This window comes from Ranitomeya imitator, chromosome 1 (genome assembly GCF_032444005.1).
Source record: "Ranitomeya imitator isolate aRanImi1 chromosome 1, aRanImi1.pri, whole genome shotgun sequence".
NCBI lineage: Eukaryota > Metazoa > Chordata > Amphibia > Anura > Dendrobatidae > Ranitomeya > Ranitomeya imitator.
In genome coordinates this window covers 274,703,366-274,728,969 of record NC_091282.1, presented here as the reverse complement: position 1 = coordinate 274,728,969, position 25,604 = coordinate 274,703,366, and the positions used below count along the sequence as shown (strand labels likewise).

The 25,604-nt window shown below is 38.4% G+C and overlaps 1 protein-coding gene across 1 annotated transcript in view; it reads right to left on the bottom strand.

Moving 5' to 3' along the window:
* Window positions 1-5,237: 5,237 nt before the first annotated feature.
* Window positions 5,238-25,604, bottom strand: part of ADGRD1 (adhesion G protein-coupled receptor D1) — a 1,443,566-nt gene continuing 1,423,199 nt past the window's right edge. Inside the window, exons 22-25 of the mRNA XM_069756056.1 lie at window positions 24,170-24,296; window positions 15,869-15,910; window positions 14,315-14,407; window positions 5,238-9,385 (exon numbers count right to left, since the gene is read on the bottom strand). Of these exons, the coding sequence (XP_069612157.1) occupies window positions 9,290-9,385; window positions 14,315-14,407; window positions 15,869-15,910; window positions 24,170-24,296 (358 nt within the window). The 3' untranslated portion in view covers window positions 5,238-9,289. The remainder of the gene's footprint in view (window positions 9,386-14,314; window positions 14,408-15,868; window positions 15,911-24,169; window positions 24,297-25,604) is intronic.

Below are 25,604 nucleotides of genomic sequence, written 5' to 3'. Positions count from 1 at the left end.
GGAATGACCTGATAGTTATTAATCATATAGGACGAGCTCTGAGACGTGGAAACTCTGCTGACCGCAATCCCTAATCCTATCACACACACTAGAAATAGCCATGGATTGCTCCTAACGCTCCCTATGCAACCCGTCACAGCCTCAGAAACTAGCTAGCCCTAAAGATAGAAAAATAAGCCTACCTTGCCTCAGAGAAATTCCCCAAAGGAAAAGGCAGCCGCCCACATATAATGACTGTCAGTAAAGATGAAAATTACAAACACAGAGATGAAATAGATTTAGCAAAGTGAGGCCCGACTTACTGAACAGACTGAGGATAGGAAAGGCAACTTTGCGGTCAGCACAAAAAACTACAAAAAGACCACGCAGAGGGTGCAAAAAGACCCTCCGCACCGACTCACGGTGCGGAGGCGCTCCCTCTGCGTCCCAGAGCTTCCAGCAAGCAAGACAAAAATCAAAATAGCAAGCTGGACAGAAAAACAGCAAACAGAAAAACAAGCAGTAACTTAGCTTCTGCTGGGAAGACAGGTCATAAGAACGATCCAGGAGTGAACAAGACCAATACTGGAACATTGACAGGTGGCATGGAGCAAAGATCTAAGTGGAGTTAAATAGAGCAGCCAGCTAATGAATTAACCTCGTCACCTGTGGAAGGAAACTCAGAAGCCGCAGCCCCACTCACAACCACCAGAGGAAGCCCATGGACAGAACCAGCCGAAGTACCATTCACGACCACAGGAGGGAGCTTGACAACAGAATTCACAACATTCCAGTACCATCAGCTGGTTCCAGGCAGAGCTTTTGGCTTAGGTGCCTCCTTCTGGGTATCCGAGTTCCACCAACATCTGGTGGTCCCTGATAGTGCATTCTGGCATGGGTACCTCCTGCTTAGTAACCAGGTTCCAGTACCGTCAGCTGGTCCTCAGTAGTTCCATTGGCTCTTGTGACTTCGGGTAGCTATCCGGGTTCCAGTACCGTCAGCTGGTTCTCGTCAGTTCCTCAGCCTTCTTGTACCTTCTGCTACATTTCCAAGTTCAAGACCCTAAAGACGACGGCCCTGAAGACCACCCCAAAGAAGACGACGAGCCCAGAGACGACGACTCCGGAGATGACGACCCTTAAGACAACGACCCTGAAGACCACCCCGAAGAAGACGACAGCTCAGGAGATGACGACCCTGGAGACGATGACCCTGGAGACGACGACCCTGGAGACGAAGACCCTGAAGTCCAAGAAGCAGAAGAACAAGAAGCTGCAGAACAAAAAGCAGAACTTTAAGCATAAGACTAAAAATCAGAGCAAAAAATATTATCTAAATTATAAGCAGAAGAAGACTAAGCAGTGTATGTGGGTAAGTCCGTTCCTCCTCGTGGTGCCCCTGGAAAAAACCTGCTGCTGCAGGCCAAACTGAACGTGGACAAATCCTGTTGTAAATCTTTTGTGACAGGCAGAACGGAAGGTGTAATCTTCAAACTTTTATAGATAACAACTACAGGAATGCCTGTCACAAATAAGAATATGATGAAGAAGTAGAATATGAAGAAGAAGAATAGTTGAATAAAAAGAATATGAAGAATGTAAAAAAAAAGAATAATAGGAAGGTGAAGAAGAAGATGAATAAGGTGAAGGAGAAGTTGATGAAAAAGATGCTGCTGCTGAGGATGATGAAGAAGAAAGTGTGAGAGAAGTAAAAAAGAAGGTGAAGAGCATGGAAGTAGTAAAACATAAATATCTGACAAAATATGAAAAATCTTAACATAGTCAATATCTTTGTAACTCCCAACGTCTTAAAAAAAATAAGTCCTGCTATTCCATTTGCTAAACCTCTATGCCTTTAACGTCTCCTCCACCTCCCCCAATACATCCTACATTATTCTTAGTTCTTTTCCTTCATGTAGAATTAACCTCCAAGGAAAGAAAGGGTTTATTTTAATTCCGATATTTTTGTCCCATTGACTTGCATTGGTATCGGTTATCGGTTTTGGCGATATCTGATATTTTTGGGATATCGGCTGATCCAATCCTATACCGATATTTCCGAATATCGGAAGGTATCGCTCAACACTAATTATGAACACTCTACATCTTTCTGTGTTACAGGCACACTACACCAGGCTGTATTATGGGCACCCTACTCCAGCCTGTATTACGGACATGTTACACCATGCTGTATTATGGACAAGCTGCACCAGGCTGTATTACACGCATACTACTCCAGCTTGTAATCCAAGCATGCTACACCAGCCTGCATTATGAGGCACACTACACCAGGCTGCATTACGGGCAAGCTACACCAGCCTGTATTAAGGCACGTTACAACATCCTGTATTACAGACACACTGCACCAGACTGTTATGGCACTCTACATAGGACTGTTGTGGCACACCACACAAGGCTGTTAGAGGACACTCTTCACAAAGCAGAGAGGGCGCATTGATCTTATGGGACTTTATACAGACCGGGTCACGTGGTGTGTCGGCTAAACGCATTCATGCCAATAAATGTATCATGAGCATTTGGAACATGTTTAATGAGAGGAGGGGGTTTGCTCAGAGGCGCAGCATTCTTGTAAACAGTCATTTTTTTCCCTAACTTTATGTGTGCACATTGCGGCTAGCCAATCAGGGAGCAGTAAACACCCACAATGTCCTGACACAACGGTTTGTGTCATTGGCTGCTGAAATCACATGTCCATCTCCATATAAATAATGGACATCTTGTTTTAGCACCATTTTGACACTGTAACAGCGCAGGGAGGCTGCTCCTTGTGCTAGGAAGTTGTATATCAGTCAGATAGTATAGTTAGCTAGTGTTTAGTGTGATTGTTAAATTTACCTTCCAGCACTTTTTTTTTGGCCATTACCGGATCAACATATTAGGGCATGTTAGGTTAGGCTATGGGTTGAACTAGATGGACTTAAAGTCTTTCTTCAACCTTAATTACTATGTTACTATGTTACTGAGGTCCACAGACAAAGCCAGCAGGGCAAGCGTGTTGTGCACTGCTTCTATTGTGCTTCATGCAAAAGTATTGCATTCTATTTAATATTTTTTCACTAGCTAAATGAGAAACAGCCTGCTGTACCCCACCTTTTCATTTAGTGTTGTAGTGATATGAAACTGTCTGCAGAACTAAAAGCACATTTATAAAAAATATATAATTTTTCAGTTGCAAAAAGTTAACAACCCAACGTAAAACACTTTGTCATTTTGTTGGGTTGAAATTAAGCTGTAGAGGCCTGATCCAGAGGCCACAAAAAATATTCTGTTCTTAGTGTCATACAGTAGGGGACCTGACTTTAGCCTGACCCTAACTTTAGCCTGAGGCTAACTTTAGCCCAACACTAACTTTAGCCCAACCCTAACATTAGCCCTACCCTAACCCTAGCCCAACCCTCACTTTTGCCCTACCCTAACTTTAGCCTAACCCTAATCCTAGCCCCTACCCTAACCCTATCCCCAAACCTAGCTCAACCCTAACCCTAGCCCAACTCTAACTCTAGCCCAATCCTAATGGAAAAATGGAAATAAATACTTTTTTTATTTTATTATTTTTACGTAACTAAAGGGGTGATAAAGGAGGTTTGCTTTACTTTTTTTTTATTTTGATCACTGTGATAGGGTGTATCACAGTGATCAAAATGAACGAAAAGGAAAAATTTCCTATTGTGGCTGGGTGCTGGCCGGCAGATCTCGGCGGTCGCACTGTGCCAACCGGGGGACTTCACAGAGGGGAAGCAGGAGGATCCAGGAACACTGGAGGTAGCGGGGGAGATTGGGGGACCCCATTTCTCTCTCCTCTAATGTGCGATCACATCAGAGGAGAGAGAAATTAAATGGGAAATCTGACTTTTTTTTTCTGTCGCCGTTATTCCGTTAATAACAGCGATCACAACACTGGGGTCGGTAAAAAGCAACCCGAATCATGTTCTCTGGAGTCTCTGCTACCGGTGAAAGTCGGGACCCCAGAGAAGTACACTTATTTCTCAGCGATGTTGAAAAGTGGCGCTGAGGCATAAGTACCCTTAACTGCCACCGTTAAAAAGCATATCCGAGGTTATTAAGGGGATAAAAAGAGAAAACACAGTAGTTTGACAATAAATTGCTTCACCCAACTGCTAACCATGAGTGGAAAAAAAGTTTTGGTGTTATCATTCATATTCTCTAAAAAAAAAAGGCCAAGAAAGCAAAAATTCTGCCTGGGTATGTAAACTTTTGAGCAGAACTGTAGTTATTTGGTTGTTTCTAATCTGCCTCTTGAGGGATTATATTCGATTTATAAGTGGACAATTGAAGAAACTTTGGTGGGCATGCCATTTTGCTGAATTCGCAAAGCAGCGAATTACAAAAAGTTCTGCATTTTGGCAAATACAGATTTATGAAATATTATATTAAAATTCAATTCCAATTGAATAGATTCTCTCATCCCTATAGAATAGTTTTGATATTTCATGTTTGTGTTATGTCACACATAATTTGAACTCATCAAGTCTTTTGACTATCAATAAAGCATCAACATAAACACATCAATGTTTTTTAATATAACATAAAGAATATATTGCATACAAAATTGTACAGGTCAAAGGAAATACAAGGCAGCAGGTCATCTGAATGCCACTTAGTGCATCAATAATTTAATAATAATTTGAATATAGCATCAAGTAAGTTACATAACTTATATTTAAGAAAGCTGTCCACGATTCATATTAATAAATCTAGAAGTGAGAAACAGCGCACAATAGAGTGATACCATATGGAGGGAGAGTAGGAGAGTGCAGGTTAGGCTCACCTATATAGGCATGAAGCAAAACAGCTGCTGCTGCCCCGTGGCTGGTGGATAAATCCTCTGGGATATATTGGATCCAGATGGATGGACACGCAGGTGGGATAGGCTGCTGGAGCAAATTAATTCTTCAGAAATGATGATAAGAATAAGGTATTTTATTTACAATGCATTTCAATGCATTTATCAAGTGAAAAAAATCAAATGTTTTATCACTTGGTAAAGATGCCAGTACTGTGCTGAAATGCGTTATGAATAAAAAACCTTATTCTCATCATCATTTCAAAGAATGTATTTACTCCAACAGCACATACCACCTATGTGTACATCCTAATGCATCCAAGATTCACATATAAAAATAATTATGTAATACATTGATCTAATGCAAGGCTGAATAAAATAAATATATATATATATATATATATATATATACATATATATATATATATATATATATATATATATATATATATATATGTATATATAAAATATTGATGGTTTAAACTTGATTCCAACATATTGTGCCAAACAAAATGTGCGGACAGACATTTCAGCTTTCCTAGACAATAAACTTTGGATAACAAGGAAGATCAGCTGAAAGAAAACCCAATTTTCACTTTTAGTTCCTTCAAAAGAATTCAGTCTATATTCTATCAGAGGAGACAGCAGAGGGACTGTCACAGTGGTCTTGTGTCCTCTCTTCTGATGGAAAGCAGGAGCTCTGAAAATCTGGTTATCCATCATTTGTTCTTCCCAATTAGTTGAGTTGCTGCAAGTCGTAACTAGCAATTTGGGTCAATTAAAATGATAAAAACATTTTTGCACAATATACCAGAAAATTTTTACAAAGTGTGAATTTTGCTTTAATTTAATCCATTTATTTTATTTTTGTTTAGCTGAACTATATTGTTTTGCTCACGAGATGTGACACGGCGGCAAAATATAATATATCATGATGTATGAACATTCATTTTCCGATACATACATACTGTTTAAGCTTTTATCACAATTCTGACCTCATGATTTAAAGATATTATAAAAATAGTTGGTAATATCAAAGCTACAATCTTCATCACGGAAATGGAAGGTGCAATGCATTTGGTTCCACTACAAGCAAGCCTGAATTTGGATGTAATTTGTCGCATAAATATTCAAGGCCTTGGATCAGCAGTATGTGGCTGTCAGAAAAATTGCTTATCTTAAATTATTATAGATGGATCCTCAGTCCAAAATGCTAATGTATCTTGGGTTATACAGTAAATTACAATGCACTCAGCACTAGGTTTACTTTTTTAACCTTACAATAAGAGATAATGGCTTCAGGGATTTTTTTTTGTTACTTAAGACTAATGGAGTAATAAAAGCATTAATATAAGGATCTTTGATATAATAATAATGGTTGTTTTCATTCACAGTAATGTTCAACAGATTATTACAAAATCTTTGACCACTTTAAGCAAAAAATAACAACAACCAAACTGCAACTCTATATACCAGAGTGAATAATGTAACTAACATATAATTCTCTTTTATCCCACTGCTAGAATGTATGATTGGTTTCATGACGTGACATATTATTTGTTAACTAGAATTGGATAGCATTACATTACTATAAAATTGCTCTATTAGTCCCACAGAGACCAATTTGATTTTAATGAGATAGTTAAAACTTAGGCTGAAAATACTTTACTAGGAAATGCAGGTCATAACCAGGACTGTGTATATATGAAATGTTATTTTCAGCATTAGTCATGTAGCTATGTGTTAAAAAAGAAAATCAAATTCATGTTAGAAGGAATTATTGGTTTGTCTTTGCATCTATTTGTTGCCCCAAATCATTAAGATGAACAGAACTTTTTGATAAAATTCTTGGTCTTTGACCCAAGATAAGAAATAATATCACCATATAATATTGAGATTTGGGTATGAAGAAAGCAAATTTCAGTAGAAATTGTATATGGTCTATAGAGAACACATAACTTTATTGATTTATGATTATATTAGCATGGGAAAAATGTGCAACGTATAGCCTTTTATCCTGGTTCAGAAGCTTTAAGAGGACCTATAACCCTCATGGAAAACTTCATGAGGCAAAATGCTACCAAGGTACAAAATATTTCTCAAATATATATAATTAGGAAAACTAAAAAAATTCTTTAGAGATAACAGGTTTTGCTCTAAGAAAGAGAGGATGAAGTTGTGCTATCTGCTGTCTCTTTATTTTAACAGCATTGTGAGACTTCATGGCTGAAAAATAGCACTGTGTGAGTAGATATTGAGAGCGTCCAGCATGATAATGTGTGGTTTAGTCTTATGGCTGTTTCTTACTGCATGTTTAATGGTGTATTAGAGGCAATGTAAAATAGATTTGTGTGTATTATGGCTTAGAAGGAGGAAGCTTTAAGCAACAGCTAAATTAAGTCATGTCACAGCCTCTCTTGAATGTCTGTCCGTGTGTATGACGTGAGAGACTTTGATTATCTCTTTACAGACAGCTGATTTAACCTCTTAAAGATTTACCCTTAATAATTAGCTGTATCCTCCTTTTCTCTTAGCTGGGCTGCATAATATACATTGACAGCTTATTGTATGGTTAATAAATAACGTTAAAGGAAGTGACAAAAATGTTCACCTAATTTGCAGTTTGCTCTCTCATTGCCCATTTGTATGCACTGATGAAATGATTTGTGATTTTCTTTCATGAATTTATCACACGCATAGGTAAATTGATTCTGCCATTTTATTCTATGGGCCAGCATGTTGAGAAAACGGCATCACTTTCAAACTGGTGAAAAACTGCTGCACTGATCCACTCACATTACTTTTATTGGTTTATCATACGGATCCACCAGCAGTTTTTTTTAGCCGAACAAAATTGATGGTTTGCTAAGCCAATAAAGTCGAAGTGAATGGAGAAGTTTTTAAGTACAGTAGTTGTTCATCAGTTTGGAAGTGATGTGTTTTTCTTCTTTACAGGATCAGTTTCAAATGAATGATTAATAGAAATGTGAACTCAGTCTAAGGCAGCTAAAAAATGCTGTAGACTAGATAGACAACAAATATGAAAGATCTATCAGCATAAAGTTTGATAAATCGGTCAGGTGCATGTCAAGGATTACTAGTCTCTAGAGGCTCTTTTACACTTTGCAGACAGCTGCCAGCCGAGCAAAGTTTTGGCCGATCATTTGGCTGATTTTCCCATACGGAGGAGTGCTTGTTTGGCCGAGCGCTAATTCTTCTCCGAGAAAGCAAACATCAGACACCTCTGTGGGTTGCTTATCTCAAAGAGAAAAAGGCAGTCAGCAGACAGATATTGATATGACTGATGGATATCTCCCCAATAATCAGTTAGTGGGCACCCCAATACACATTAAAGTGTTCACATAACCCATCAATATCGGTGGGTGCAGCCAACATCAGTCTAATGTGTGTGGGAGGCTTAAGTTTGCATTGTCTAAGAATTAGACAGCATTGGTAAATATGCCTCATTATCTCTGTAGTCTCTCTACAGCCTTCTATTTTCTCAGAATTCCCTAATAGGATATTTGGCCATGATTTTTCTAAACTATACAACAGTTTTAAAATATCACTGCTGCTTCAGATTAACTGCAAAAATGGTTAACTTATCATGCCATTCAATTCTTAAAATCTCTGGTGTGTGATAGTGATAGAGTTTGTTACTGCAATAAAATGACTAAATGTGGAAATTTGAAACTATACCAAAAATTCAACAGAATGCACAGTAAATCGTACATAAACTTTTGAGTCCATTTTACAACATTTTTTTTTCTCTAAAACAAAGCAAGCCTACAGTAATTGTCCACCTCTAACAGTATATTAGCCATATTGGTTATGAAGAGGAAACATTGGAGAGCAGCAGGTAAAATGTCTTGTTTCTTCGTAAGATGCCATCAATAGAGGTGTAAATTAAGGTGCAATCTTATTCACAGCAATTAATTACACAATGAATATATCAAATCAGGTATCATTGTGTTACCTGTCCACCAATTTGCGTTTCATAAAAAAGACTGGTAAAATAGAATATCATCAGTACCCAGCTAAACAATGTATTGTGACCGTGACAGTCTACAGAAGAACTGCTCTATGTGTGATGGATTCAGCACGCAAGAATCTGAACTGTCTTTCACTATAACACAATAATCCTGCAGTGATGAGTTTAGTAATGCAGTCTATTGCACAATACAACATTACTTTCTTGCTTGTTGTTTCCTAGATATTTAGAGGAAGATGGTCTCTAAGGCATTTTGGTACTTGCTGCCAACAGTGAACGACATTTTATTTCGAGTTGTGTCTTTGTAGTTGCATGCTTGAAGACAAATTGGTTTCTTCAAGCTAAAAAATCAAAACAGTCCCTGTAGTAAAACATGGTGGAAACTTCTTAGTATTAGTAAAGAGAAGGCACCTTGAGCTGAATTAAAGAAAGACAAACTTATGTACACGAAGGTCTCCAGTGAATTCATTGTTGGCGGTAAACCTCTCTCAAAATCAGACGGCAGACAAGTCAATTCTGTTGGCTGAATTGCTGCTTTTCTCCCACGTATTCATCTTGGTTGGAAATGTATTGGCTCGATTCCCATACATCTAGCAGGCAAAAACAAAAGTGCACAGGATGCCAGTTATTACTTTCAAAAGTTATCGTTCTTTAACAAATGTTAATAAATGAACAATGTAAAATACACTATACTAAAGTAAAATTTGCATTGTTTGCAACTGTTATGCATCTGTAAACTCAAAATGCTATCATGTACATGTTTGGTCACCTTTGTAAAGTCCCAAGGGTGTTATTCTCTATATTTTTTTATCACTGTACAGATCAATGGATATAATAGAATCTCATTATTGAATTAATGATAGAGGTATCAATGATGCCAGAACCAGAGAAACTGAGACAATGTCAAAATTGTATCTAAAAGTGACATGAAATTATAGAGTTCAAGACCTAGTGTTCAGGAAGAGATGTAAAACAAAAGAGTAGTTAGACATTCAAAGTTGCAGAAGAAATGTGGAACAAGACGAGGTCATAAAACAGAGGGTCAACCCCTTAAAAGTTCACAAAAGCAGTATAATAGCTGAAAAAACAAAAAGGGATAACATGAGGATTTATACTGTAAATCTAAATGAATAAAAGGGATTTTCCTATGAACAAATGTTGATTTTACTGAATAGATCTTGAAATAATAATAATTTCCAGAATTGAATGTGTTTAAATAAAATGTCCCTGCACTGAGATAATCTTATAAATGTGCCCCTGCTGTGTACTGTGTAATGGCTGTGTCTGACCGTGCAGGAACATGGTCTGATCATACCACAGCTCCTGGGCAGGGGAGGAAGCTAAACAGATAAACAGAGTATACAGATATTACAGCGTGGGATCACAAATTATTCTCTCTGTGAGGTAAACCATTCCCTGCTTGTTTTTAAACAATGTTTTACTTCAAAGAAATAATAATTTGCTATCCCATACTGTAATGTCTCTATAGTGTTTTTTCTCCTCCCCTGCCCAGGAGATGTGGTATGATTAGATCATGTTCCTGCATGATCAGACACGGCCATTACACAGAACCCAGGAGGGACACATTTATAAGATTATCTCAGCACAGGGACATTTTATTTAAACACATCCAATTGTGGAAGTCATTATTAGTCCAAGATCTATTGATTAAAATCAACTTTTGTTCATGGGAAAACCCCTTTAATTATCCATAAAACTGCAATTTACATCAGGCTGTGTTCAGACTATGTTCTTGTCTTTTTTAATTGCTGTACATCTCTAATGGTAGGCTCTGGTATATGCTTCAGTATAGACATACAATGACATTTTTTTTATTGCAACACTAGAGTGTTGCTTTTAATCTAGGGGCCTTGCCTGTAGTGTTATTCAACTTTTATTGGCTTTGCTCCAGTCCAATCTTGTGACTGCAGCTTCTGACTGGCCAGAAGTCACAAGTAATGGTCACCAGTAGTGATGAGCGAGTGTACTCATTGCTCGGGTGGTCTCTGAGTATTTGTTAATGCTCGGAGATTTAGTTTTCGTCTCCTCAGGTACATGATTTATGGCTACTGGACAGCCTGTTAACTTAATTCCACAGGTCAGTTTGATTATAATTATACCATACTAATGAAGAGGGTTTTTTTTGTTTTGCTTCTTTTGAAAAAAAATTGGTTTATGTCACAATAGCTTTCATATATAGCTTTTATGTGTGACAAAGCTGTAGTTTTACTGGTATAATTTTGGGCTATATACAATGTTTTAGTTGCGTTTTGTTATATTCTTTTGGAGGGCAAGCTGACAATCTCACTTTCAATTTCATGGCATAAAATGATTAATATTGTTATATTTTCAAACTATGGACAATTAATGGCACAGTGATACAAAATGTTTTTTTCTTTAATTCAGAAATAGGAGAAAGTAATAATTCAAACTTTTATGTGTGTTTTTTTTAAAGTTTAACATTTCCAAGCCCCTTTTGAGGTACTGTACGTGGCAAAACTTTTCTATTGCAATGTTTCATAAATACAGGGTGGGCTATTTATATGGATACACCTAAATAAAATGGGAATAGTTGGTGATATCAACTTCCTGTTTGTGGCACATTAATATATGGGAGGGGAAAACTTTTCAAGATGGATGGTGACCATGGCGGCCATTTTGAAGTCTACCATTTTGGATCCAACTTTATTTTTTCCAATGGGAAGAGGGTTATGTGACACATTAACCTTATTGAGAATTTCACAAGAAAAACAATGGTGTGCTTGGTTTTAATACATAACATTATTCTTTCATGAGTTCTTTAAAAGTTTCTCTTTGTTTACAGCCATTGACATGTCTCAGAGGTTATCACGTGAGGAGAAATTGTGTTGATGTCTGGTGAACTCAGTACCCAGGTCATTGCAACAGATTTCAATGCAAGACACCCTACAAAACCACCCATCTCCCATGCTACAGTTAGCAAACTGCTTGCGAAATTTTGTGAAACAGATTCAGTGTTGGATTTGCCAAAATGTGGATGCAATAAAACTGTCACTATTGATGAAACATCAGTGGCTGTCCCGGCTTCATTCAGCAAGAGTCCACAGCATAGCACTCGCCGCATGTCACTGGAGAGTGTCATCAGTCAAACATCCCTTCAGCAGATATTAGCTACTCACAAATGGCACCCTTACAAAATCCAGCTGCTGCAGTATCTCAATGAGGAAGACCCAGATTGGCACACTGAATTTGCAGAATGAGCAAAACAAAAATTGGAACAGGACCCTCAGTTTACAAAGAACATTATTTTCAGTGATGAGGCAAACTTTTTTGTGAATGGTGAAGTTAGCAAACAAAACCACCGCTATTGGTCTCAAGTTCCCTGAGTTTTTCCAGCAAGATGGTGCACCACCACATTATGGGTGTCAGGTCCAAGCATTCCTACATGAACAGTTTCCTGGAAAGTGGATTGGTCATCGTGGGCCAGTTGAATGGCCACCAAGCTCTCCTGATCTGACCCCCTCAGACTTTTATCTTTGAGGTCATCTGAAGGCAATTGTCTATACTGTGAAGATACAACATGTGCAGCATCTGAAACAATGGATACTGGAAACCTGTGCTAGCATTTCTTCTGCAGTGTTGCGATCAGTGTGTCAAGAGTGGGAGAAGAGAGTTAAACAATAGGCAGCACTTTGAACACATTTTATAAGTGATCATAAACTTGTAAATAACTCATGAAAGAATAAAGTTACGTTAAAACCAAGTAATTGTTTCATCTAAGGGTACCCGCTGGCAGATGTAATTTTCAGATTATATTTTGATAAATCCTATGTATTTTTCCCTCCCTCCGTCTCTGTCTTGTCTTCCCCTTTAATAGTAGCTGTAGTTATATTTGTGAATCTGTAATTCTAAAGTCCCTTGCACAGGACAATATTCAAATTTAAACTTGGTTTTCTAAGTTTCTAAATAAAAATATACTGAAACTAAAACCAAGCACACCATTGTTTTTCTTGTGAAATTCTCAATAAATTTGATGTGTCACATGACCCTCTTCCCATTGGAAAAAATAAAGTTGGATCCAAAATGGCCAACTTCAAAATGGCCGCCATGGTCACCACCCATCTTGAAAAGTTTTCCCCCTTATATATACTAATATGCCACAAACAGAAAGTTGATATCACCAACTATTCCCATTTTATTTAGGTGTATCCATATGAATTGCCCACCCTGTATAGCAAATTTCTGTGAAGCTTTGCCTCATAGTAGCACATAGATGGCAGACACCAAGTCCTTCACCAGAGGTCAGCACAATGTCAGTGGTTGTGCGCTCAGCTCTGTCTTACTATCTTGATGACATCACTCATCTTGGTATTTAAGATGTTAAAATGCAGGGATCGAAACTGCCTTCAATCGTTGCAGCTACCAGTGAGTGTTGGCTAAATACCTCAGTTGGCCCCTTTCCATGTATGAAATGGGCTCAGCTCCTGATCCAGCTCTACACAGTAGCAGATCACATGTACTATTCAGTATGTCTATATCATGTGTTTACATCAGTCTGAATGTGTATATCATATATAAGGAAAGCGTGAAAAATTGAACTAACACCTAATAAGAATTTTTACTTAAGGTACCTTCACACATAACGATTTTGTTAATGATATCGTTGCAATGTCACGCTTTTTGTGACGTAGCAACGATCCCGCTAACGATCTCGTTATGTGTGACAGCGACCAACGATCAGGCCCCTGCTGGGAGATCGTTGGTCGCTGGGGAATGATCAGGACCTTTTTTTGGTCGCTGATCACCCGCTGTCATCGCTGGATCGGCGTATGTGACGCCAATCCAGCGATGTGTTCACTTGTAACCAGGGTAAATATCAGGTTACTAAGCGCAGGGCCGCGCTTAGTAACCCGATATTTACCCTGGTTACCATTGTAAAAGTTAAAAAAAAAACAGTACATACTCACATTCCGATGTCTGTCACGTCCCCCGCCATCAACTTCCCTGCACTGACTGTCAGCGCCGGCCGTAAAGCAGAGCACAGCGGTAAGTCGTTTAGTGTAACGGTACCTTTAGACATAGACTTCTAGTCACAAAACAAAATTATTTGCAAGACCACTTCATTGTTTTTATTGCCCACTCAGTTAGTAATCAGTAATGTGATTAAAGTGTGTGCATTCAATTATTTACCCATCGTGGTCTTTTGCCATCTCCAGCGCTACCTTAGTCCTCTCCTGCAACATGACATCACAGTGACTAGTTGGCTCATACAGCTTCTTCTGTGTTAAATGAAAGTAACTTCTGCAATTTAAATCTGTGAGAATCAGAATGAGACTCTTATATGCTAACATTAAGAAAGTAACGAACTATCCACAACAATCAGAGCTATGGAAGAGAACCGGAGCAGTGCTGGAAACAGTAGAAGACAGCGATGAGTAAGTATTTTAATACACATTACACTCAAATTACTGATTACTAACAGAGGGGAAATACAAAAATGCTGGAGTGGTGATTAATGAGACCTTTTATTTGTTGCTTACTACATCAGAGTTGAAAGGCTTCACATTGATGTTCCGAATAGAGCTACTTGTCAAGGACCACACCTTCGTTTTGTGCTTGAATGCTGCTCTCACCTTAAAATAAAAAGAATATGATATATCACACACGTGAAAATTGATTGCTAATTAACAATTTATTGATATTTAAACTATCAGATGACTTTAAGGCTAGATTCATAGGACATCCACGAGGGCACTTGAAATGATCCACTAAAAGTATGCCTCAAACATAAAGTACGAAGCTGTATACCAATGTAGTATATACCTCCTTAATGGATATAATTAAGAGACAGTATTTTGTGGTAACTGGTAAGCTGTTCACAAAAATATAAAGGCTTAAAAATGAGAATCTGAGCACATAGAAGACATAGACTGAATTGTAATACCAGCGAAATCACCAATACTAACAAAGTTATAAGCTCAAATCATAAGAAGCTCAGCAGTTTTACTTAAATAACCATATGCCACCATGGTTTCTGGGCTACTGTATTCATAGGAGTCGAGTTTTAAGTATCACATTAATGTATATGAATGTCTTAAACTATATTGATACAGGAAAGAAATATATCTTGGTACCGTGTTAGCCAGTAGATAGAAAAATAATGGACTAAATATGTGATTCTTCAGAATTTGTTTTAGTCTTTGCCTGATGAAGAGACCTGTGTAGTCTCGAAAGCTTGCAATTTGTTACCATCTTTTCAGTTAGCCATTAAAAGGTATCAACCACTGAGGACTCTCAATTCTAAATATTTTTCTGTCTTAAACTATTTAATTTCTTAGTCAATTTCTTGCCATAATGAAGGTATGTCAGGCTGTAAGTTGTTTGGGCAAAGTTAGGAAATCGCTTTCAAAAAGCACAAAGACAACTTAAGTATTAGCTATGAACAAGCTCATCAAAATAGCAAATCACTAACAAGACACAAAATTGAAAGAATCATTTTAACTAATCCTATGATATACTGAGGCACTTGACAGAAACATCATGGGTAGTGCTGTACTGAGGATATGCATTAAAAAAAAATCTGACATCTGCATTAATCCAACACTCAAGTCTTACTATCTCCCTAGAGATCTCGTTTGATCAATTATCTTAGCATTATAACAAATTTAATATTTATGAAAGTGATACAAATTTTTTGGAAAGAGCGGAAAGTAGAAAAAGAAATGCTTTAGAGAATAACATGTAAAAGCAGGAGAAATGTTCAGATTTTTTAACTGACACTTACAGAAGCTAATGATGATCTAAACTTTTTAAGACAGTTAGGGGCTAGTTTCTAGTATTCTCCACCTTGTCATCCAGTCTCAACAAAATGACTGAGGTGTGAAAATGCACGGGGCGGCATGAAATGAAGATATAAATCTCACAGGCGATGTTCTAAGAGTGATGAGGATTTTATAAATTAACGTGACACTGAAAATATTAAAGGTTTTGCATGTCTATTAATTTTCTCACGCAGAAGTGACAAGGGCAACATGTGTTTCGTTTTATGATCTATGCATCTAGCACTCAGCTTGTTTTATATATATACGACTTACCTCCGAATTCAGAAGGCAATGAAATAGGAAGATGAAAAATCCCTAAAATAAGAAAAATGACAATTACTACACTTCATATACATATAGTGTATATATATATATATAGATTTTTTTTTACATGAGAGATATATATATATTTATGAATACATATGTATTATCATTATCGTTATTATTTATTATTATAGCGCCATTTGTTCCATGGCACTTAATATTTGAGGAGGGGTATACATGATAAAAACAAGTACAGTAATCTTAACCCCTTTACCCCCAAGGGTGGTTTGCACGTCAATGACCAGGCCACTTTTTACAATTCTGACCACTGTCCCTTTATGAGGTTATAATTCTGGAATGCTTCAACAGATCCTGGTGATTCTGACATTGTTTTCTCGTGACATATTGTACTTCATGTCAGTGGTAAAATTTCTTTGATAGTACCTGCGTTTATTTGTGAAAAAAACAGAAAATTGGCGAAAATTTTGAAAATTTCGCAATTTTCAAACTTTGAAGTTTTATGCAATTAAATCACAGCGATATGTCACACAAAATACTTAATAAGTAACATTTCCCACATGTCTACTTTACATCAGCATAATTTTGGAACCAAAAATTTTTTTTGTTAGGGAGTTATAAGGGTTAAAAGTTGACCAGCAATTTCTCATTTTTACAACACCATTTTTTTTTTAGGGACCACATCTCATTTGAAGTCATTTTGAGGGGTCTATATGATAGAAAATACCCAAGTGTGACATCATTCTAAAAACTGCACGCCTCAAGGTGCTCAAAACCACATTCAAGAAGTTCATTAACCCTTCAGGTGTTTAATAGGAATTTTTGGAATGTTTAAATAAAAATGAACATTTAACTTTTTTTCACAAAAAATTTACTTCAGCTCCAATTTGTTTGATTTTACCAAGGGTAACAGGAGAAAATGGACCCCAAAAGTTGTTGTACAATTTGTCCTGAGTACGCCGATACCCCATATGTGGGGGTAAACCACTGTTTGGGCGCATGACAAAGCTTGGAAGCGAAGGAGGGCAATTTTACTTTTCAATGCAAAATTGACAGGAATTGAGATGGGACGCCATGTTGCGTTTGGAGAGCCACTGATGTGCCTAAACATTGAAACCCCCCACAAGTGACACCATTTTGGAAAGTAGACCCCCTAAGGAACTTATCTAGAGGTGTGGTGAGCACTTTGACCCACCAAGTGCTTCACAGAAGTTTATAATGCAGAACCGTAAAAATAAAAAATCATATTTTTTCACAAAAATTATTTTTTCGCCCCCAATTTTTTATTTTCTGAAGGGTAAGAGAAGAAATTGGACCCCATAAGTTGTTGTCCAATTTGTCCTGAGTACACTGATAACCCATATGTGGCGGTAAACCACTGTTTGGGCGCATGGGAGAGCTCGGAAGGGAAGGAGCGCCGTTTGACTTTTCAATGCAAAATTGACAGGAATTGAGATGGGACGCCATGTTGCGTTTGGAGAGCCACTGATGTGCCTAATCATTGAAACCTCCCACAAGTGACACCATTTTGGAAAGAAGACCCCCTAAGGAACTTATCTAGAGGTGTGGTGAGCACTTTGACCCACCAAGTGCTTCACAGAAGTTTATAATGCAGAACCGTAAAAATAAAAAAATCATATTTTTTTACAAAAATTACCTTTTCGCCCCCAATTTTTTATTTTCCGAAGGGTAAGAGAAGAAATGGACAACAACTTATGGGGTCCAAATTTGTCTTGAGTACGCTGATACCCCATATGTGGCGGTAAACCACTGTTTGGGCACATGGGAGAGCTCGGAAGGGAAGGAGCGCCGTTTGACTTTTCAATGCAAAATTGACAGGAATTGAGATGGGACACCATGTTGCATTTGGGGAGCCACTGATGTGCCTAAACATTGAAACCCCCCACAAGTGACATCATTTTAGAAAGTAGACCCTCTAAGGAACTTATCTGGATGTGTGGTGAGCACTTTGACCCACCAAGGGCTTCACAGAAGTTTATAATGCAGAGCCATAAAAATAAAAAAAACATTTTCAAACAAAAATTATTTTTTAGCCCCCAGTTTTGTATTTTCCCTAGGGTAACAGGAGAAATTGGACCCCAAAAGTTGTTGTCCAATTTGTCCTGAGTACGCTGATACCCATATGTGGGGGGGAACCACCGTTTGGGTGCATGGGAGGGCTCGGAAGGGAAAGAGCGCCATTTGGAATGCAGACTTAGATGGAATGGTCTGCAGGCGTCACATTGCGTTTGCAGAGCCCCTAATGTACCTAAACAGTAGAAACCCCCCACAAATGACACCATTTTGGAAAGTAGACCCCCTAAGGAACTCATCTAGATGTGTTGTGAGAGCTTTGAACCCCCAAGTATTTCACTACAGTTTATAACGCAGAGCCGTGCAAATAAAAAATATTTTTTTCCACAAAAATTATATTTTAGCCCCCAGTTTTGTATTTTTCCAAGGGTAGCAGGAGAAATTGGACCCTAAATGTTGTTGTCCAATTTGTCCTGAGTACGCTGATACCCGATATGTGGGGGGAACCACCGTTTGGGCGCATGGGAGGGCTCGGAAGGGAAGGAGCATCATTTGGAATGCAGACTTAGATGGATTGGTCTGCAGGCGTCACATTGCGTTTGCAGAGCCCCTAATGCACCTAAACAGTAGAAACCCCCCACAAGTGACCCCATATTGGAAACTAGACCCCTCAATGAACTTATCTAGATGTGTTGTGAGAACTTTGAACCCCCAAGTATTTCACTACAGTTTATAACGCAGAGCCGTGAAAATAAAAAATCTTTTTGTTTTCCCACAAAAATTATTTTTTAGCCCCCAGTTTTGTATTTTCCCAAGGGTAACAGGAGAAATTGGACCCCAAAAGTTGTTGTCCCATTTGTCCTGAGTACGCTGATACCCCATATGTTGGGGTAAACCCCTGTTTGTGCACACGGGAGAGCTCGGAAGGGAAGGAGCACTGTTTTACTTTTTCAACGCAGAATTGGCTGGAATTGAGATCGGACGCCATGTCGTGTTTGGAGAGCCCCTGATGTGCATAAACAGTGGAAAACCCCCAATTATAACTGAAACCCTAATCCAAACACACCCCTAACCCTAATTCCAACGGTAACCCTAACCACACCTCTAACCCTGACACACCCCTAACCCTAATCCCAACCCTATTCCCAACTGTAAATGTAATCTAAACCCTAACCCTAACTTTAGCCCCAACCCTAACTGTAGCCCCAACCCTATCCCTAACCCTAGCCCTAACCCTAGCCCTAACCCTAGCCCTAACCCTAGCCCTAATCCTAGCCCTAACCCTAGCCCTAACCCTAGCCCGAGCCCTAACCCTAGCCCTAACCCTAGCCCTAACCCCAGCCCTAACCCTAGCCCTAATCCTAGCCCTAACTCTAGCCCTAACCCTAGCCCTAACCCTAGCCCTAACCCTAGCCCTAATCCTAACCCTAACCCTAATCCTAGCCCTAATGGGAAAATGGAAATAAATACATTTTTTTAATTTTTCTCTAACTAAGGGGGTGATGAAGGGGGGTTTGATTTACTTTTATAGCGAGTTTTTTAGCGGATTTTTATGATTGGCAGCCGTCACACACTGAAAGACGCTTTTTATTGCAAAAAATATTTTTTGCGTTACCAAATTTTGAGAGCTATAATTTTTCCATATTTTGGTCCACAGAGTCATGTGAGGTCTTGTTTTTTGCAGGACGAGTTGACGTTTTTATTGGTAACATTTTCGGGCACGTGACATTTTTTGATCGCTTTTTATTCCGATTTTTGTGAGGAAGAATGACCAAAAACCAGCTATTCATGAATTTCTTTTGGGGGAGGCGTTTATACCGTTCCGCGTTTGGTAAAATTGATGAAGCAGTTTTATTCTTCGGGTCAGTACGATTACAGCGACACCTCATTTATATCTTTTTTATGTTTTGGCGCTTTTATACGATAAAAACTATTTTACAGAAAAAATAATTATTTTTGCATCGCTTTATTCTCAGGAATATAACTTTTTAAATTTTTTGCTGATGATGCTGTATGGCGGTTAGTTTTTTGCGGGACAAGATGACGTTTTCAGCGGTACCATGGTTATTTATATCTGTCTTTTTGATCGCGTGTTATTCCACTTTTAGTTCGGCGGTATGATAATAAAGCGTTGTATTTTGCCTCGTTTTTTTTTTTTTCTTACGGTGTTTACTGAAGGGGTTAACTAGTGGGCCAGTTTTATAGGTCGGGTCGTTACGGACGCGGCGATACTAAATATGTGTACTTTTATTGTTTTGTTTTTTTTTATTTAGATGAAGAAATGTATTTATGGGAATAATATTTTTTTTTTCATTTTTTAGGAATTTTTTTTTTATTTTTTTTTACACATTTGGAATTTTTTTTTTAAACTTTTTTACTTTGTCCCAGGGGGGGACATCACAGATCAGTGATCTGACAGTTTGCATAGCACTCTGTCAGATCACTGATCTGACTTGCAGCGCTGCAGGCTTCACAGTGCCTGCTCTGAGCAGGCTCTGTGAAGTCACCTCCCTCCCTGCAGGACCCGGATCCGCGGCCATCTTGGATCCGGGCCAGGAGCAGGGAGGGAGGGAGGTAAGACCCTCGCAACAACGCGATCACATCGCGTTGCTGCGGGGGGCTCAGGGAGGCCCGCAGGGAGCCCCCTCCCTGCGCGGTGCTTCCCTGCACCGCCGGCACATCGCGATCATCTTTGATCGCGGTGTGCCGGGGGTTAATGTGCCGGGGCTGTCTGTGACCACTCCTGGCACATAGTGCCGGATGTCAGCTGCGATAAGCAGCTGACACCCGGCCGCGATCGGCGGCGCTCCCCTCGTGAGCGCTGCCGATCGCTATGACGTACTATCTCGTCCAGGGTCAGATAGGCCCAGGGCACCTGGACGGGATAGTACGTCTAAGGTCACAGAGGGGTTAAACAATACAAGTCACAACTGGTACAGGAGGAGAGAGGACCCTGCCCGCGAGGGCTCACAATCTACATACAGCCTGTAAAGACTACAGCAAAGGAATGAATTAGCTGCTGCTTATGAAAAGTTTCTGGTTCTCCACATTTTCCAAACAGTACAAGAAAATTAAGGACTGGAAGGTAATGGGTTACTGTAGTCAATACTACAGTTTTAATCAATCTACTTCAGTATACCCCCCCCCCCATTGCTGCTCTCCACCATAATTGCATCTTGTAAAAGAAGAAAATATGTCCTCTTTATATACTGAAATGAGGACATCAGTTATGAATATACCCACTAATTATAACTCTAAATTGCCAAAGAGGGGGGCAAATAGAATTAAAGGAACTAAGAAGTGTGCTTTTCAGCCCCATTATTTGGCCCTTTGTGGATACTTAATGGATGCAATTATACTCAGTAGTATAGCTAAGCTTGGCCATCACACTAAATGATTGTTTTTTTTAATTGTTAATTAGCATATAAAATGATATAATATCACACAAAATTGCAGCAATCATCCAAACACCCATCCTAAAATGATTCTCCAGAACTGGAAGAACTCCGAGTGGTTGACAATATCATTATGCCTCAATATTTTGAAATAATACATTACATTGATTTAGCCACAATGATAATAAAGGCAATAACAAACCTTATGTCTGATAAGGACTGTACATTTCTTCCCCAACAAACTTAGCAAACTTAGGTTTTGCATGTCACTTTTGTTTTATTCACTTTAAATATTTTTATTGGGTTTTAATTGGTTTTATCAACATTGATATGGAAACAGAACATTCCAATTACGCTCAATAATAACAATAAAAAAGTTGATGGTTGTTAATATTAAATTATAATTAAACATTGGAATATAGGTATAACCAGCTTGATGAGTTATTAATGTAAGCTCTTACATGAACCAAAATATTATGTGTGTGCTAGAGGATTGTAAAGAAGAAAGGAAGGTAGAAAGAGAAAGAATGGGAAGGAAAAAAAGATGGTGGGGGAGGGGATAAAAAAATCCAAAACTTATTGAAATTAGCACTTAAGAGAAGAGTAGATCTACCACTATTATTATTAATATTATTTATTGTTATAGCACCATTTATTCCATGGTGCTTTACATGTGAGGAGGGGTATACATAATAAAAACAAGTACAATAATCTTAAACAATACAAGTCATAACTGGTACAGGAGGAAAGAGGACCCTGCCCGCGAAGGCTCACAATCTACAAGGGATAGGTGAGAATACAGTAGGCGAGGGTAGAGCTGGTCATGCAGCGGTTTGGCCGATTACTGCAGTTTGTGAGCTTGTCGGAAGAGGTGGGTCTTCAGGTTCTTTTTGAAGGTTTCGATGGTAGGCGAGAGTCTGATATGTTGTGGTAGAGAGTTCCAGAGTAGGGGTGATGAGCGAGAGAAATCTTGTATGCGATTGTGGGAAGAGGAGATAAGAGGGGAATAGAGAAGGAGGTCTTGTGAGGATCGGAGGTTGCGTGCAGGAAAGTACAGGAAGACAAGGTCACAGATGTATGGAGGAGACAGGTTGTGGATGGCTTTGTATGTCATGGTTAGGGTTTTGTACTGGAGTCTCTGGGCAATGGGGAGCCAGTGAAGGGATTGACAGAGGGGAGAAGCTGGGGAATAGCGGGGGGACAGGTGGATTAGTCGGGCAGCAGAGTTTAGAATAGATTGGAGGGGTGCAAGAGTGTTCGAGGGGAGGCCACAGAGCAGGAGGTTGCAGTAGTCAAGGCGAGAGATGATGAGGGCATGGACTAGGGTTTTTGCAGATTCTTGGTAGAGGAATAAACGAATTTGTGAAATATTTTTGAGTTGAAGTCGGCAGGAAGTGGAAAGGGCTTGGATATGTGGTTTGAAGGAGAGATCAGCTTCAAGGATTACCCCAAGGCAGCGAGCTTGTGGGATTGGGGAGAGTGGGCAGCCATTTACTGTAATGGATAGGTTCGTTGGGGGGGTCACGTGAGATGGGGGAAAGATGATGAATTCTGTACATTCTATTTTAAATATTGCTTGCTGACAACCAGATTACCAGATTATTCCCCACACTGAATAATATCCAACATGTCCACTGGCAAAACTAAATGCTTCAAGGTGATTGTAAAATGTTTTCTATTTTCATAATATTGTTAACCTTTTCCACCCATTCACCCAAATGGGAGTTTTTGTGAATTTTCAGTGACATGAAATAATTGACTTAACAGCGGTTAGAAAGTGCCCAAGGATATCTTTCTTTATGCATGTCACTTTTTAAAAGGATACATTTTCAATGTAAGGATATCTTCACATTGCATCTTTTTCCAGTGGTCAAAAACATCCATGTTTTAAGCAGAAGACACTTTAGGAAACTTTCCTTTACTCTGAAGTCTTGGGAAGCGGAAGCATCTTTTTAAGCAGTTCTAGTTGTTTCCTGACTTTTTTTGGGAGGCGTGTTTTGGGCCTTTTTTTCTGGCAGAATTTTTTGAACATTGTTTCATCAGCACTTTTGGAGCATTTTAAAAAACTTTAATTAAACAATTAACCAATGAAAAAACTTTCCTTTACTCTGGAGTTTTGGAAACCGGAAGCATCTTTTTTTAAGCAGTTCTGATTGTTTCCTGAGTCTTTTTCAAGTCATATTTTGGGCATTTTTTTTCTGCCTGCATATTTTTGGTGTTGTTCTGGTTGTTTCCTGATTTTTTTCTCTGGGTATGTTTTGGGCACTTTCTTCTGCCAGCATTTTTTGAGCATTGTTTCATCAGCATTTTTGGGGCGTTTTGAAAAAAAAAAAATTATTCAACCAATTATCCAGTGAAGGTAACGTTATATTTTTTTGTAATGGAAATCCTTTTTAAGCATGAAAGAATTCCTAGGAATATTCCATAGACTTCTGTTATAGAGTATTGAGCATGTTCCTAGCGGAAAATAACCAAAGACTAACTGTACATGTTACTTACTTTAAATGATCAGCGTCTTTTGAAAGCTTGAAGCACTTGATATAAGCTCGAAAGCATGACCATATGAACAGCAATTTGTTATCATATAGAAATGAACAGGGCCATTCTTTTGAGTGTTTTGTAAGGGCGCTTTGCAAAGTTTTGCCGCACAAAAAATGGTGGTAAAAAATGCAGTGTGAACATTCCCTAATAATGAAAAACCCTTCCTCAAATTGTTGCCATAAAATTGGTCTACTTTTCCGTTCACAATTTGTCGCTCAAATAAATGGGAAGATAAGAAGGTAAACATCAGGAAAGTTCTCTTTTTACATGCATAATTTAAGTCGACCCCTTTCTGATATGAAAAAAAATCTTCAAACCTTACTTGCAATGAGTTAAAGATGGCAAACATGTATTGAAACACTATTGAATGTTCATTAACTGCGAGGACTCCAAAAATCCAAGAGCTTCCAAGGATTGGTAAGAGCACTGCCACGGCTTTAGCTGTTAATCTGAAAAAAAAAAAGCAAAAAAGTAAAAAAATATATATAGTAAAGCAGCAGCATGCACATAATATATAACCAGGGTGGTTAGATGTAATTAGTATTAAAATGTAATCTCCTGGACTTCTATTACTAATTCTATACAACTCTTTAGTGGCTTTTTTATGTACTTCTCCAAATTTAATTTAATTAGTTTATTAGCTTTATCTACTAATACTAAGATAAGGCAAACTTGTATATATATTCTAGTTGGCAAAATTACCTTTTACTATATTATATTAGGTCTGCGTCAGACTTGGCAGCCATTGGCTACATCCTATATATGCTTGTATATTTGTAGGCGTTGTATGTAAAAGTGAATCTGTTGGGCTGCTCTAGACGGTGCAGACATGAAAATGCATTGCGCAAAAAATCTGCAACTTTTCTACTCTAATTCTCTGGCTAAACGGGCTTGATGAATTGCCCCCATAGTTTGGGAAAGGGCATCAGGAAAAGTGTCAGCTTGGCTCACAATATTTTGTGAGCAGAATATCTGCTTTTAAGCTAAGTTGGGCAGGGAGAAGCCTGAGAAAAACTGACCAGTGGACATTTTCTCTCATTCTTTTTTAAAACTATGTCTTCTCTAATACGCTTCAGCACTTCATAGTACGATTTATGTTTTAATGTGTGTCTTTTGATATATCATAATGCCCATAGTTAGGACAGCATTAATTTAATGAATATTGATTATAATGTTCATCCCTATAAAAAAAATCATGCTAAATATTAATTGAGTTAATTTATTTATACTTAAAAATATTTGGAACACATAAGAAAGGGTCCCATGATGGCACTGAACAAAATTTTATTGAACTTATAAGAGTGGTTGTCCCTATTATTTATTATATCAAACACCAGACGGCTTAAAGAGCCATATCAAATGAGACTGGGGGAAAACAAAACAGTAAAACACATGGAAACATTACTAAGAAGATGACAGTGACACCAAATCAATACGGTAGAGCAGTTGAAAACATGCCACTGGCTGTGTCTTCCTGAATGATTGCGTTCATTCATTTCCTGACATTTATGGCCAAAAGGCACCCCCGATGTGGGGCCAACACTACATCATCTCGAAGACTTCTTTAGATAGAATTCAGCATGTTTTAATATGGTTTGTTTTAAACTTTATTCTCTCAGCAGGTTTATGTACCACTTTTCTAATATGTGGAATACTATCAGAAAGTCTAATTTTTGCAAATTTCAAGGTGAAATTATAATGAGCTGAGCTGGTGCTGAAACAAATGAGAATACTGAAAAGTTTCCCATAAGAAAACT